The following is a 14,086-nucleotide window of genomic DNA, read 5'->3' on the forward strand; positions in this document are numbered from 1 at the left end:
ATTTGTTATCATTTTATGTCAATTGACAAAACTATCCTGACAGTTTTACACTTTTTTCAGCTTTTTATTATGACATACTCATGTTATGTAAGCGATCATTTTAAAAGTACATATATTATGATCAGTTTTTCATTTGAATAGTAAGTCTTGTAAGTGCAGTTACGTGGAGTAAGATATGCTTTATAAAAATGTGAGTTATTGTTATAGTTTTACGACAATAATAAAAGGTATATTCTTTTATTTTCAAAAAATTCAATAAGGGTGGGTTTACAGGTTTACAGGGATTTCTTGGCTTAGGGAGAGGTAGAAGGCAAAGGATGGGGTGTAATATCCGAGGATGGGGTTGAGGACTTTCTAATTCAATTTTTATACTGTGTTTTATTCTGTTTTGGTTATAGTGATTTTGAATTATTGTTAAATCAGCTTTTCAAACTTTTGCTCTATTATATATCGTCTTTTTTTCAACAACACGGTGTGCAGGCGTATACAAAGGAAAAATATTCTGCAAGATCTATTGAAATTTTTTTACAAAATGTGATTTTAGTATAATTATAAAAAGTGAACTTACTCTGGCCTACCTGAGACCAAGTCTGGAAACGTGGAAATTATTTTTGTTTTTAAAGGGTGGGTGGGGTATGGACATTTTGGTGGTTAAAGGTAGGGTTTTTGTGAAGGGGAGGGGTTCAAGGAGTTTCTTGATTTAGGGCGCAGTTGGAGGCAAAGGGAGGGAAAGTATAGAAATATGATCTCAGAACTATCACCATACTGGCTCTTCTTTTTTCATTATAGAAAGAAATCTAGTTATGAAATAATGGCAGCTGTAGATGACACAAGGACAGATCTTGAAATTTTTTTTAATGATTTAATTTCAATATCAAACCAATTGGAAAGAAATGATGCTCGAGCAGATGGGGCAGACAGAGCTGAATATTTAATTTTGGTTAGCTTGGATTTGCTGAGAACTCTTTGCTTGATTAAAAATCATATAGATATGAGGATTCCTGTAGCTGGCGATGTTGAAGCTGTGGGGGGTAACGAAGAGGGACAAAACAATACGGGCCTGCAAAATGATTTTAATTTACTAATTGAAAACTTTCAAACCTTAATTCAAAACTATGGAAGGAATTTCCCATTTGAAATCGATGACTTTGATGATGTATTTGTTCGTCAAAATGACAACGATGCTGGTATTGTTGATGCTGATGGCGTGAATCATCCTGTGTCAAGATCTGTTGGTAGACCCAAAATACATATAACTCAAGAGCAGTTAGAAGCTTTCGATGATCTCATTTTTCACCATTACTAAATGTGCTCAATTGCTTGGCGTTAGCAGGCATACTATATTAAATCGCAGAGATGAATATGGAATGCCATCGGTGCGAAGAACGTACACTGACATTGATGATAATCAATTAGACGAGGTCATATCGGAAATACTGAGAATAACCCCAAACAGCGGAGAAAGGTACACCATTGGTGCATTACGTGAAAGAGGCCTACACGTGCAAAGAAATCGAATCCGTCAATCGATTCTCCGTCTTGATCCCATTGGACGTGAATGTAGAAGACGAAGGACTGTGTTTAGAAGGCAGTATCATGTACATGGACCTAATTCGTTATGGTATGATTTGAATTCAAATTACCCCCAGTAGCATTTTTATTAATCTATTCCCCCATTTATTCGACCTACCTGGAGGTCCTGTTTTCTGTTCGTTTGTTCGTCTATTTTTCGTCTGTCTGTCTGTTACCAGCTTTTCTTGAAATTGGCACATTATTTTTTCTGATTTTTGGCACAAAGATGCAAAAGTGCAATGCCCAAAATGTGTCGTAGCCCAATTTGCTAGATAGACTGTCCAATTTTTTGAAATACCTTAAGGGAACTAATTTTTGCGGTTCACAGTTTTGATATTTTTTGCGGGAACTTAATTTTGCGTATTTCTCACTTGAAAGAAAAAATTAGAGCTGTTCTGTAATTATTCAACCTTTTTTTTTTTTTCACATTTGAAAAAGTCTGTTACCGGCGTTTTCTCGAGATTGGCTCATTAGCTTTTTCTGATTTTTGACACACAAAGAGATACAAAATGGCAAAATGTGACGGAGCCCGATTTTCGGGAAAAAAATTTTTTGTACCGGAAAAACCGTTATTTTTGGCATTTTCTCGAGATTTCATCATCATTTGTTTTTGTTTTTCTGCTTTTTTTGCACAGAGAGATGCGTATTAGGAATGCCAGAAATATGTCCGTTTTCCGAGAAAATTTTTTTTTACTACCGAAAATGCCGGAAATCGTCGTTTTCGTAGATTTTCATCAGACTTTTTCCTTACATTTCGTTGTATTTTCAGGCAAAAACATTACTAATAACAATGCCCACCATCAAACACGGTTCAATTGTCACTAAAACTGATTTTTGAAGCCGGAACTTTCTAAAAATTACTGGAGCAGCCAATTTTCGCCGGAAAAACGGTACTTGAATGTCTTGACCTGTACTTTGTTTTTTTTTTTCATGAAATTTTGCACACTTATACAAAATGGCAATACTTTTAAATGTGATGAAGCTTGATTTTCGAAAAACTTAATTTTTCCAGCCAAAAATGCTGGAAATGTGCTGGAAAAACTGGTTTTTGGAATTTTCTAGAGATTTCATCATTAGTTTCTTCTGGTTTTTTGCACAAAGATGTGTATTAGGAATGCCCAAAACATGGTTGAGTCTGATCTTTGAGAAAAATTTTTTTTTTGGCCAAAAATATGCCGGAAATCGCCGTTTTTGTAGATTTTCATCGGACTTTTTTTCTTATATTTCGTTGGTGGTTTTTCACGCAAAATACATTACTAATAACAATGCCCACCATCAAACAAGGTACAAGTGTCATTAAAACTGATTTTTTTTGTAGCTGAAACTTTCTAAATAGCGCCAGAACAAAACAGCCGATTTTCGCCGGAAAAAGGGCATTTCTTGAATTTTTCGAGCTGTACTACTTAAAATTTTTTCATAAAAATTTGCACACTGATGGAAAGTGATAATGCCTAAAATGTGATGCAGCCCGATTTTCAAGAAGTATTCTTTTCCAGCCGAAAATGCTGGAAATTTGCAGGAAAAGCCTTTGCATTTCCTCGGGATTTAATCTTCCTTTTTTTTTGATTTTTTGCTCAAAGAAATTGTTTTAGCAACGTTCAAAACATGACCGAGTCCGATTTTGGAGAAAAATTTTCTATGCCGGAAATCGCCGTTTCGGCAGATTTTCATTGGACTTTTTCCACATATTTTTTTTTTCACACAAAAACATTAGTGATATCGCTTTTACGTTCGTTAGTCCATTCGTTCGCTCGTTCGTACTTTCATTATCAGCATGTGGCTTGTTTTTTTAGGCATATCGATGGACATCACAAGTTGATTAGATGGAGATTTGTGATCCATGGAGGTATGTACAATAGTTCCTTTACTATGTTATAGTATTTTATCATTACCCACCAAAAATTCATAACTAATCTTACTTCCTAGCATTCAAATTCAATCAAACTCTTAGGTAATCTCAGTATCCCATAACTTTATAGAAGAAACTTTGAACATTGGGAGTGAAGATTTGCATTGTGTATTTGCAAAGAAAAGTTTTTTTTTTCCTTCCAGTTCCTTAAATTTAAAGTTCTCTTCTAATATGCTGTCAGTTGAATAACTTTTGATAGAGTTTGAAGTAAAAAGTGGTCTTTGCTCGTTGAAAAATTGATCGTGAGTGAAATATTACCATGTAAAAAATTTACTCAGTAGAAATCGAAAAGAAAATGCTTTTGGTGCTACAGTCAGGCCAGACTGAGTCGCCATAGATATGTGGTCTGGATTCTAAGAAGCCACTTGTCTTCTGTAAGTCTTACAATGTTGTTTTCTTTTTATCGTAGGTATCGACGGTTACTCAAGATGTTGTGTATTCTTGCGTTGTTCTGGGAATAATAAAAGTACAACTGTGTTAGAATATTTCATGCGTGCGGTTACCAATTGGGGCACCCCATCTCGTGTTAGATCGGACTATGGTGGCGAAAATGTATTGGTTGCAGATTACATGCTTCGAGTCCGAGGCTTAGACAGAGGTAGCTTTATAACAGGTGCTTCTGTTCATAACCAGAGGATTGAAAGACTCTGGAGGGACGTAAGAAGGGTTGTGGTTCAGCAGTTCAGCAATTTATTTTATTACATGGAAAGCATTGGTATACTTGATCCGCTGCAAGAAGCTGATCTGTTTTCTTTGCATTTTGTCTTTATTGATAGAATCAACAGATCCTGTGATGAGTTGGTTGGTCAATTGAATCATCACCCGATGCGTACCGCAAATAACCAAAGTCCAATGCAGCTATTTGTCACCCGTTGTATCGAGCTTTATGGTTCACAGTCTTCTGTTACATCCGAATTATATAACATCAATCAAGATGAGGATCGCGAGATACCTAATCCGTTGATATATGGGATAGAAAATGAGCCACGTATTAATTTGAATGACGATCATGGCAACATCAGAATACAAATACAGCTACCTGATCGTTTGATTGATTATGTCACCCGGTTGACAGTCTGTATACAGTAATTTCAGTCTTTGGAAAAATGAATACGAATTATAGCCATACATGAAATGATGCATTTCAGATAAATCGTTTGATCAAATATATGATATGAAAACATTGTAGTATTGCTTTATTTATCTTGAACATTGACGTACATAGCTGATCGTTTGATTGAAACATATCGGTATCCTTGCATGACGGAAACTGAACAAAGTAAACCTTCAAACAGCGTATAGCACTGGGTCTCCAATAAGTACTAAAGTTGGAGTCCTTCAAAATTGGCGTAAAAATGGTCAAAAACGGTCAGTGTTACTGTTCTTTCGAAGAAAGATAAGTCTTGAAACATTTTTGAATTCAGCGAAGAAAAAAGAATAGAAATAAAAAGTTAAAATTTGGCAAAGTAGTGAAAAATCTTTTGAAAAATTCTTAAACCTAAAATTTACCTTTTACTCTTTTGTGCTTAATTGTAGGGGGATTACTCTCGGGTCCCTAATAAACGTACATGTACGTTTATTAATTTTGACAAAAAATTGTGGCCAATTTCAAGTGCCTACTTTTGTCTGTGATGCTAAATATCCATCTTCGACTATTGAGGCTTTATCTACTCGCTGAAAGAACGCAAAATACCCATTATTTACCCCCTAACCTCAGTGAAAAGATCATTCAATTAGGTTCTTATGCCTCCATTTTTGGCCCTGTATGTTTATTCGCTACTGTACGTTTATTAGGGACCCGAGAGTATTTTGCATTTTTTGGGAGAAAATTGCCAAGTTTTGACCATTTTTTGACCAAAAAAGTGTTCTAATTAGTAGGGGGCCATTCTTTGGGACCCGTGACAACAATTTCCGGAGTGGATTTTTTTTTGGCTCATTCGAAAGAAGGATGTATTTAGAAACTTTTTTGAGAGGGAGTAAATTAATTAGGTCCAGGAATTTTTTTATGGGGAAAAGACTGACGTCACAAGCAAAAACCCTTGGGACCCGAAATTTGACGAAAATTTCAAAGTCGCTAAAAATACAAAACCACTTATACCATTGGAAAGCTCTCGAAAAACGATATAGAGGACTTAAGCGGTTATGGTCGATTTCCCAACCTAACTCGATAAAATTAACGTCAAACATTGAGAAAACGTCACTTTAGCACAGTTTTTCTCGAGTTACGTTGAGAAATCGACCATATCCGCTTAAAAGTCCTCTATACCGTTTTTCGAGAGCTTTCCAATGGTATAAGTGGTTTTGTGTTTTAGCGACTTTGAAATTTCGTCAAATTTCGGGCCCCAAGGGTTTTTGCTTGTGACGTCAGTCTTTTCCCCATAAAAAAAATTCCTGGACCTAATTAATTTACTCCCTCTCAAAAAAGTTTCTAAATACATCCTTCTTTCGAATGAGCAAAAAAAATTCCACTCCGGATATTGTTGTCACGGGTCCTAAAGAATGGCCCCCTACTAAATTGAAATAATATAGAAAACTCAACGGTTTTGAAACACATTCGGTAAGAGCAACACTTTAAGCCATTGATTACCCCTCCTACTACCCTAGAAAAAAATTTGTTTGACCTCCCCCCCCCCCATTTAATTACACCCCCTACAATTAAGCACAAAAGAGTAGTGAGGTATTACTTTTATTATTATTCTTCCAAAAGTAATGTATCAAAATGTGTGGACTTTTTTTTAAAACAGAGTTTGAAATATATTATTCTGTTTTCAAGGGGGCTCTGTACGGTGTTAACATGATGGAAGTGATTTTGTTCTTTTCCACCTCCATAGTAAACAGCACTTATTACTTCATTAGCGTTTTCCCTATATCAAAACACATTGTTTTTCTCATACTTATTTATGTGTGTCTCATCTTGTCTGAAAATACTTTCCCATAGTTGAATTTTAGACTGCAGTTACATATAAATCTTTTTGACTTGAACTTAATATAAATTTCAATATCTATCTTTTCAGGTCCTAATAAAAAAATAAAATCAATTAAGTAACTGAAATGTCACATGCTTTGGAGATGTTCATGTATGATCAATTTCTTTTGGGAATTTTGGAATTTATGGATATCCTACACCAGTTTTGGTATCCTCCTACACCATCTTTGTATTGAAAACGATTATGTGTGTCAAATGCACCTACCTTTTTCATGGCAGCTATATTTTTCAACTTGGAGGCATATAATTATAGACTGAGTGAGATCAATAGAATTATTTTCAATTTTGGTTTAACTAATTTAACTGATATTATGGTGTTTGTCATGACCACAGCTTTTGTTTTAAACAATGGTCAACAATTTGGGATTGAAAGTATGTTTATCCAGCCATATAGATCGAATCAACTTGAGTGGCAGTGGATTATGGTAGATCATAATGATTGTGTAATGGAGTAATTTTCCTCCGTTTAATGTGTGTAATCTAGAAGTCCAAGTGCAGGCCTGGTAAGTAGCAACCTTTTAAAGATTCCGATAAAAAGCTATTATCATTATATCAGCACTGTCTTTTTTTCACGGACAAGAATTTTGTGGTGTCATTTTGTTTGTGCAAGAGGTTTTAACCTGCTAGATGTTTTTAAAACAGCAACAGCCCTCGTGCCGTACCTCCTTTTCATATTATAATATGCTTATTTTGATTTTACTAGTACTGTTATTGTGTTAACCATGAAAACATAGCTGGTCTCCTCTTTGAGCAAGTACTGTCTCTTTTTTTTCTCATTTTAGGTAATAGTGCGAAATATGATGTTTTACGCACGTCTAAGAAAATGGAACGTGTCGGTTTCGTAGCGAGCACAGTTGACATTGGATCGGTATGTTTTTGCACAGCTTAAGTATTATTATTAACTGATAATGATAAAGTTTTTGTCATAAAGTGCAGTTTGTAGTTTGAACTAACCAAATCTTTTTAAATCGAATGAATAGTACTACTATTATTTTCATAATAAATGTTTCATTGATTAGAACTAAAAATGTCTCAAAAAAGAGCTAAAGGTTAATATTGGCTGTCTGCTGTATCCAATATCAAAATTATTTCAACAATCTAGAAGCATTGACTTAAAAATATTCACTAGCATTGAATTTGCCTGCTTCGTGATAATCAGCTACTTTTATTATTTGGTACTACCAGAGTTAAGGGTAAATCCGCAAACTGATACATGATACAGTTTTCTCTACCACCGACTGCGGAAAGGTTCACCAGCTTTTGGAATGTTTGTTTTCCTCGTAATCTTTATAATACGGAAAAGTGTAGTTTATTTTTTCTTGATTGGCTAACCAATGGCTCAAATTTCAATGCAATTGACAGGTCCACTCTGAAAATTTGGCTTTCTCTACCACCGACTGCGGAAAGGTTCACCAGCTTTTGGAATGTTTGTTGGACCTACCTGGAGGTCCTATAAATTAACCTTTGTCTGTCCGTTCGTCCGTCCGTCTGTTACCAGCTTTTCTCGAGATTGGCTCATTAGTTTTTTCTGATTTTTGGCACAATGATGCAAAATGGTAATGCCCAAAATGTGACGGAGCCCGATTTTCGAAAAAAAATCATTTCCGGTCTAAAATGCCGGAAATGTGCCGGAAAACCGGTTTTTTGGCATTTTCTCGAGATTTCATCATTAGTTTTTTCTAATTTTTTGCACACAGATGCGTATTAGCAATGCCCAAAACATGGCCGAGTCCGATTTTTGAGAAAAAATCTTTTCCGGTCGGAAATGCTGGAAATATGCCGGAAATCGCGTTTTTTTTAGATTTTCATCGGACTTTTTCCTTAAATTTCGTTGTTTTTTGACACAAAAACATTACTAATAACAATGCCCACCATAAAGCATGGTTTAAATGTCAATAAAACTGATTTTTAGAGCCGGAACTGTCTAAAAATCGCCGGAACAGCCGATTTTCGCCGGGAAAACGGTATTTCTTGAATTTCTCGAGCTGTACTTTATATTTTTTCATGAAATTTTGCACACTGATGTAAAATGTCAATACCTAAATTGTGACGGAGCCCGATTTTTGATAAACATTTTTTTCCGGCCGAAAATGCCGGAAATATGCCGGAAAAACCGGTTTTTTGGCATTTTCTCGAGATTTCTTCATTAGTTTTTTCTGATTTTTTGCACAAAGATGCGTATAAACAATGCCCAAACAATGACCGAGTCCAAATTTTGAGAAAAAATCTTTTCCGGCTGAAAATGCCGGAAATATGCCGGAAATCGCCGTTTTTGCACTGAAAATTTGGCTTTCTCTACCACCGACTGCGGAAAGGTTCACCAGCTTTTGGAATGTTTGTTTTCCTCGTAATCTTTATAATACGGAAAAGTGTAGTTTATTTTTTCTTGATTGGCTAACCAATGGCTCAAATTTCAATGCAATTGACAGGTCCACTCTGAAAATTTGGCTTTCTCTACCACCGACTGCGGAAAGGTTCACCAGCTTTTGGAATGTTTGTTTTCCTCGTAATCTTTATAATACGGAAAAGTGTAGTTTATTTTTTCTTGATTGGCTAACCAATGGCTCAAATTTCAATGCAATTGACAGGTCCACTCTGAAAATTTGGCTTTTCCATACTCCTCCATTGAGAATTCCGCGTCGTTGATTTCGACATCATCGAAGACTGCATCAATTTGTTCTTCCGGATCTTCAACAGCAAGCTGTTTACCCAGTACGCCCTGGATATGACGGGTTCAATTTCCTGGCCTCCTCATACTGATAAGTATCATATAGGTTTTGCTAGCCTACCATTTTTCCCCTGAGATCGTAGTTTTCGACTTCCTGGTATGTTGTTCGGTAGAGATTCTGTAAAAATCGATCCCAAGTACCTCAACAAACTTCTCATATCTAATATTGTTACTGTCGCCAGCAAGTGGTTGATATTTTTGAAATTGTTTATATTTGCTGGAGATTTGCATCCGATGAGAATTGTTTCCAATGAATCACGTTTTATTTTTGGTCGTGTTTAGGACAGTCTTATTAAACTGAGTGGATAGTTGGAGAATAGATAGCTGAAGATGTAGTTTTCAAATTCCACTCAATTCGCACCGAAACAATCTGGAGAATATGCTTTTGTGCGGTATCTTGATAAAACTCTGGGAACATGAATTTGCAATTAATCTTTGTAGGAAGTTGTACTGAGATACTGTTTTAGAATATGGAGTTTCCTCGTAAATTTTTGCATCAAGCATGTAGCAAGTTCTTTCTTGCCGAATTCTGTGTAGGTTCAATTGTAGAATTCCTGACAGCTCCTTGCCCTGTTTCAAGCTGATTGATTCGTCCTTTTTGTCGATCAAAATTAGTTCGCAAGTGTTTGTCGTTTTTCTGTGTCCGAGGATTTATTTTCCATTTTACTAGGCGGTCTGGCTGTTGCTATAGCTTTAATTTCAACTCTTTGTTCTCCTCTTGGACCATTTGCATACCTCATCAATCTCATTAGGGTAAAACGATTCGTTACCGCATCAATTTCCTTTGAATTGCCATTTCGTTTAACGATCCTCTTAATTTTTTTATTTATGCGGTGAATTTGTTGCAGCTCAGTTAAGGATTTCTGAATTCATTGAAAGATTGTCCTGTTTCAAACTATTGAGTTTGGATAGTTATCTTTTTTACGTTTAGTGGATTACATGCATTCGATACCCTCGTTAATGTGATTGAATTTTCGGAGAATATTTTGATAGAACCGCTCAAACTCAGCTTTCAAAGCAACTTTGTTCGTGCGTGTTTGAGTTGATCAAGTCCAAATGAAAGCACCTTCTTCTCGTCTGGTGTCAGGATGTATGACGAAAGATTGTGAACGGTGCGTTTTCGTTTCTATTCCTTTGCATCGCAAGTATGAGTTTTGTCGTTGGATTCTTTTATTATTATCAGAAGACGCTTTACTAAAAAAGTAAACATGAAAACTAGGGCATCCTTGAGTTCATAACGTAGCCTTCCGAACGAATATGTTGAATCAAATCACTTATAGTTAACCTTAAACTTGATCGAGAAAATGTTATTTGTGCTTTCAGCAATCCGTGTAGCTTCTTGCATTGGTAGAAACTTGTTATATCCGCTTTTAGTGGATTCCGAATTACACCACGATCTTCTGGACACGTATATATATTCACCATTTGCACTACAGTAAAAAGATAAAAGATTTATTCAATTTTTATCCTTTATTTCAAGCTTTTAACAGTTTTAGAACAAAGCCATTCGATGTATGCCAACTAAAGTGAAATAATCTAAGTGGTAACAAAAAATGATTCCAGTTGGCACTTTGAAGAACGGTCTGTAAAATGCACATTAACAAAGCCCTTCCGGAACTCCAGGAATTGAAACTTTTGAGGTCAAAATTTTCCTTCTCAGTTATATCAAGAAAATACGTCAACAAAACATCACATTTAAGTGGTTGAAAAGAAAATTAGATTCTGTAGAAAATGTGTGGACCAGTTGGTTCAGAAGTACGTGTTTAAAAGTTATTATAATCAATAAGCTGCAAGTAGGATGACGGACTAATAACGAAATCTTACTGTTTTGTAGAAAATTTAGCTTTGAGCCAGAGGTAAATGATGCTGAATGGAAACAGCTTTTTGTTTTTTTTTAAACTTATCCCAAAGCTCATTGATAGGTATGTCTTTTTTGGTTTTACTCCCATGACAATTATCCTTATTTTGTGTATTGATATTTTTTTGTTGTTTAGGATACTGCTAGTTTTGTAATAATTAGTGGTCACAAAAATTAGAATCGATGTTGCTCTTGTTTAAGTGATCTAATTTGAATCGATTGGATTTGGTTTCTATTTCTTTTGAATTGTCAAATTGAGTTTTGTTGCCGGATTCTTCTATCTTGTTCTTGTTTGTCTTATTATTTCAAATTGTTTATCTCAGCTAGTATTTCTTGGATCTCTTGCTTTTGTAGGAAAATTTTGAACAAGACCATAAAGTCATGAGCAAAATCTCATTCCGGCCTAATATCCAAATTTTAACAAAATTCAACAAAATATCCGTTTGCTCCGTTTGCTGTCTGTTCGTAACATATTCCAAGGTCGTATGATTTGTTCTGATCAAAGAAATTTGAAATTCAATTTAATAGGTGTAAAAATTCTCTATATTCCCAAAAATTGTGAGTTAGACGTGTTTTTTCCTTATCTTACAACACCAAACTCCATTTCTTTTCACCACCAAGTTTACTGATGATCAGCCAGACATTGCTTGGCATTTCTCCAATAATAACGATTTTTTGAATTCTTTTCATTTTGTTCAAGGAAAGAGGCTTTTCCATCAAATTTTCTTAAATGAACATAGGACCTGTGAACAAACCTTAACACAGAGTGTGCCCAGGCTGGAAAAAACCCCAAAATGAAAGTTGCTGAGAAGGCCTGATTTGAGTTTTTTCTGAAAGTATATACCTTAAACTATAAGAAATGGCCATTGACAGAGTCTGGGAGTGATTTTAGGGTCCTGGGACCCCCCTCTGAAGTCACCACTCAGAGCAAAAATCACTTTTTTCAACCAATCTTCAGCAAAATTTAAAAAATGGCCAGATTTCGACCCCAGAAAATTTTTTTTTCTTCAAAATTCTTGTTTTGATCAAGAAATAGACCTAATTTATTGTTCCAAATCAAAAATTAGCAGATTCTAGTCAAAAAGTGGCTCAAAATTTGAATTTCCTCTAAATTTAGCCAAAAAAAACAGCCAATTTTACGGTGGTTTTTTGTCGTAAAAATTTGAGGAAAAAGCTAAAATAGAAATTTTGCGCTAGGGTGCGGCAGGCATTTGACTTATACCCTAGATACCTGAGTCCCTGAGGGCTCTGAAAACCATAAACAATATGGCGGCATATGACGGCAATAGAAATTTGATGACGTCATAACTCAGGGAACCCCCCTCTGTTTTCAGTGCAAAAATAAAACCACCCACCAACAAGTTTGGTTGAAAATAGCCATTTTCTTTTTTTTTCTTTTTTTTTATAAGTCCAGCATAGCAACAAGCCAACCGTGATATTTGGTGAAATTTGGAAATCACAGGTGTCCGAAATCCATATATTAAAACCTATGTATTTTTAATGTGTAAGGATTTCGGACACCGGAAAAAGCACTTTTTGAGCCTTATTTTGCTGAAAAACGTCATTTTTTGACTTGATTTTTTCTTGATTTTCACAAATTTCAAGCATTTGACCTTAGCAACGAACAATTTTTGAACGATTTGAGACATTTAGTGGTGACCCATGGCCCTTGGGGACCTTTCAGGCCCAAAATTCAAAAAAATCGAAATTCGGCCCCACACCCCCAAATTTTCAAAAGACTTAAAAAAAATTTTTTTTATCTGAATCGTCTTTTCATAAGCTTTCCAACGAGTGGTCATTCTAGTTTGTAGCAATTTTACTTCTTGAGATATGGATTTTTTTCCAATTTTTCACGTTTTGGGCACACTGTGCTTAAGGGAACTAATTTTTGCGAGAACTAATTTTAACGCAAAATTAAGTTCCAGCAAAATCTTTCAAATGCGAAAAACAAAGGTGGAATTGTTCACTGAACGGCTCTAATTTTCTTTCAAGTGAGAAATCCGCAAAATTAAGTTCCCGGCAAAAATATCAAAACTGTGAACCGCAAAAAATAGTTCCCGCAAAAAAATAGTTCTCGCAAAAAATTAGTTAAAGTAGATAAAAGTAGCTGCTTAAGTGATTTGCTTTTGCTGATACTTATTGGACCAATATTGGGTTAATATGTCATGCGTCGAGCCTTGACTATAATGTCTAAGGATATCAAAGATGACAGTTGATGGATATTCATAAAGTCGTAATCAGTGAGGCAACAAATTTCAGCAAGTGTAAGATGCTTCAAATTGTTCAATGAACTATACAATTGACGTGAGGTAGTACTAACAAGTAGTAGCAAGCCACATTCAATCGGAAAAGGTATTTGCGCAAAAATTGGAACCTTAGAGTACGACTTTCCGACACACAAAAACCATTGTGTCAAGTCAATAGGTTAGTTTCTCTGTTTGTTATATCTTCAGGAAGACCTCCCGAAATGAACACCTTATTATGCTTCTCCTCTTTGGGGGTATTGAAACTGGTATTGAAAATCCAGACCCTTGACCAGTCAGAATAAGATGTGAAGGTTTTCTAAAAACCATTGCCATCCTGGTGTCAAAGCTTTCTTGGCAAGTAGAGGTGTCAAGAGTACCCACGTTTTCCAATCTGTTGTTTTGATCAATGTTTCTATTGAAGAAACCCAAATCTTCTCTAAAGCCAAACCAAGTTGAAGTAGCCAAATTTTAAAGTTTTGTTGTGTCAATTGCCTGCAATCCATCCTCAGTCGGCCTCTGAATTTCAAACCCTTTTCTTTTGTCGGGTAGGGTTTCAGCGTACCATTTTCCAAGGCTTTTTACTGGCCCATCTTTCACTATCGTCATTTCTTCATCAGCCATTTTATATTTGATTTCTTTTTGAACGCCCTTAACAAATTGTCATTACGGCGCTTTGAATTTCGTTCTTGTCTAGCTTATCAGCGTATCAGCTCCTCTAATCTTATCGATTCTTAGAGCATTGCATTGGTCCTTTTGAAAATAACTTAATGCCTTCCATAAATACTTT

The 14,086-nt window shown here is 35.5% G+C and overlaps 1 protein-coding gene across 1 annotated transcript; it reads left to right on the forward strand.

Moving 5' to 3' along the window:
- The first annotated feature begins 1,305 nt into the window (after positions 1-1,305).
- On the forward strand, positions 1,306-4,570 carry LOC136816638 (uncharacterized). Its single transcript, XM_067072973.1, has 3 exons — positions 1,306-1,621; positions 3,366-3,418; positions 3,891-4,570. Exons 1-3 carry the CDS (start codon positions 1,368-1,370, stop codon positions 4,568-4,570), a joined length of 987 nt encoding a protein of 328 aa, XP_066929074.1. The 5' UTR covers positions 1,306-1,367.
- Positions 4,571-14,086: the final 9,516 nt, after the last annotated feature.

This window comes from Clytia hemisphaerica, unplaced genomic scaffold (assembly GCF_902728285.1).
Source record: "Clytia hemisphaerica strain Z4C2 unplaced genomic scaffold, Clytia hemisphaerica genome assembly, whole genome shotgun sequence".
Taxonomy (NCBI): domain Eukaryota; kingdom Metazoa; phylum Cnidaria; class Hydrozoa; order Leptothecata; family Clytiidae; genus Clytia; species Clytia hemisphaerica.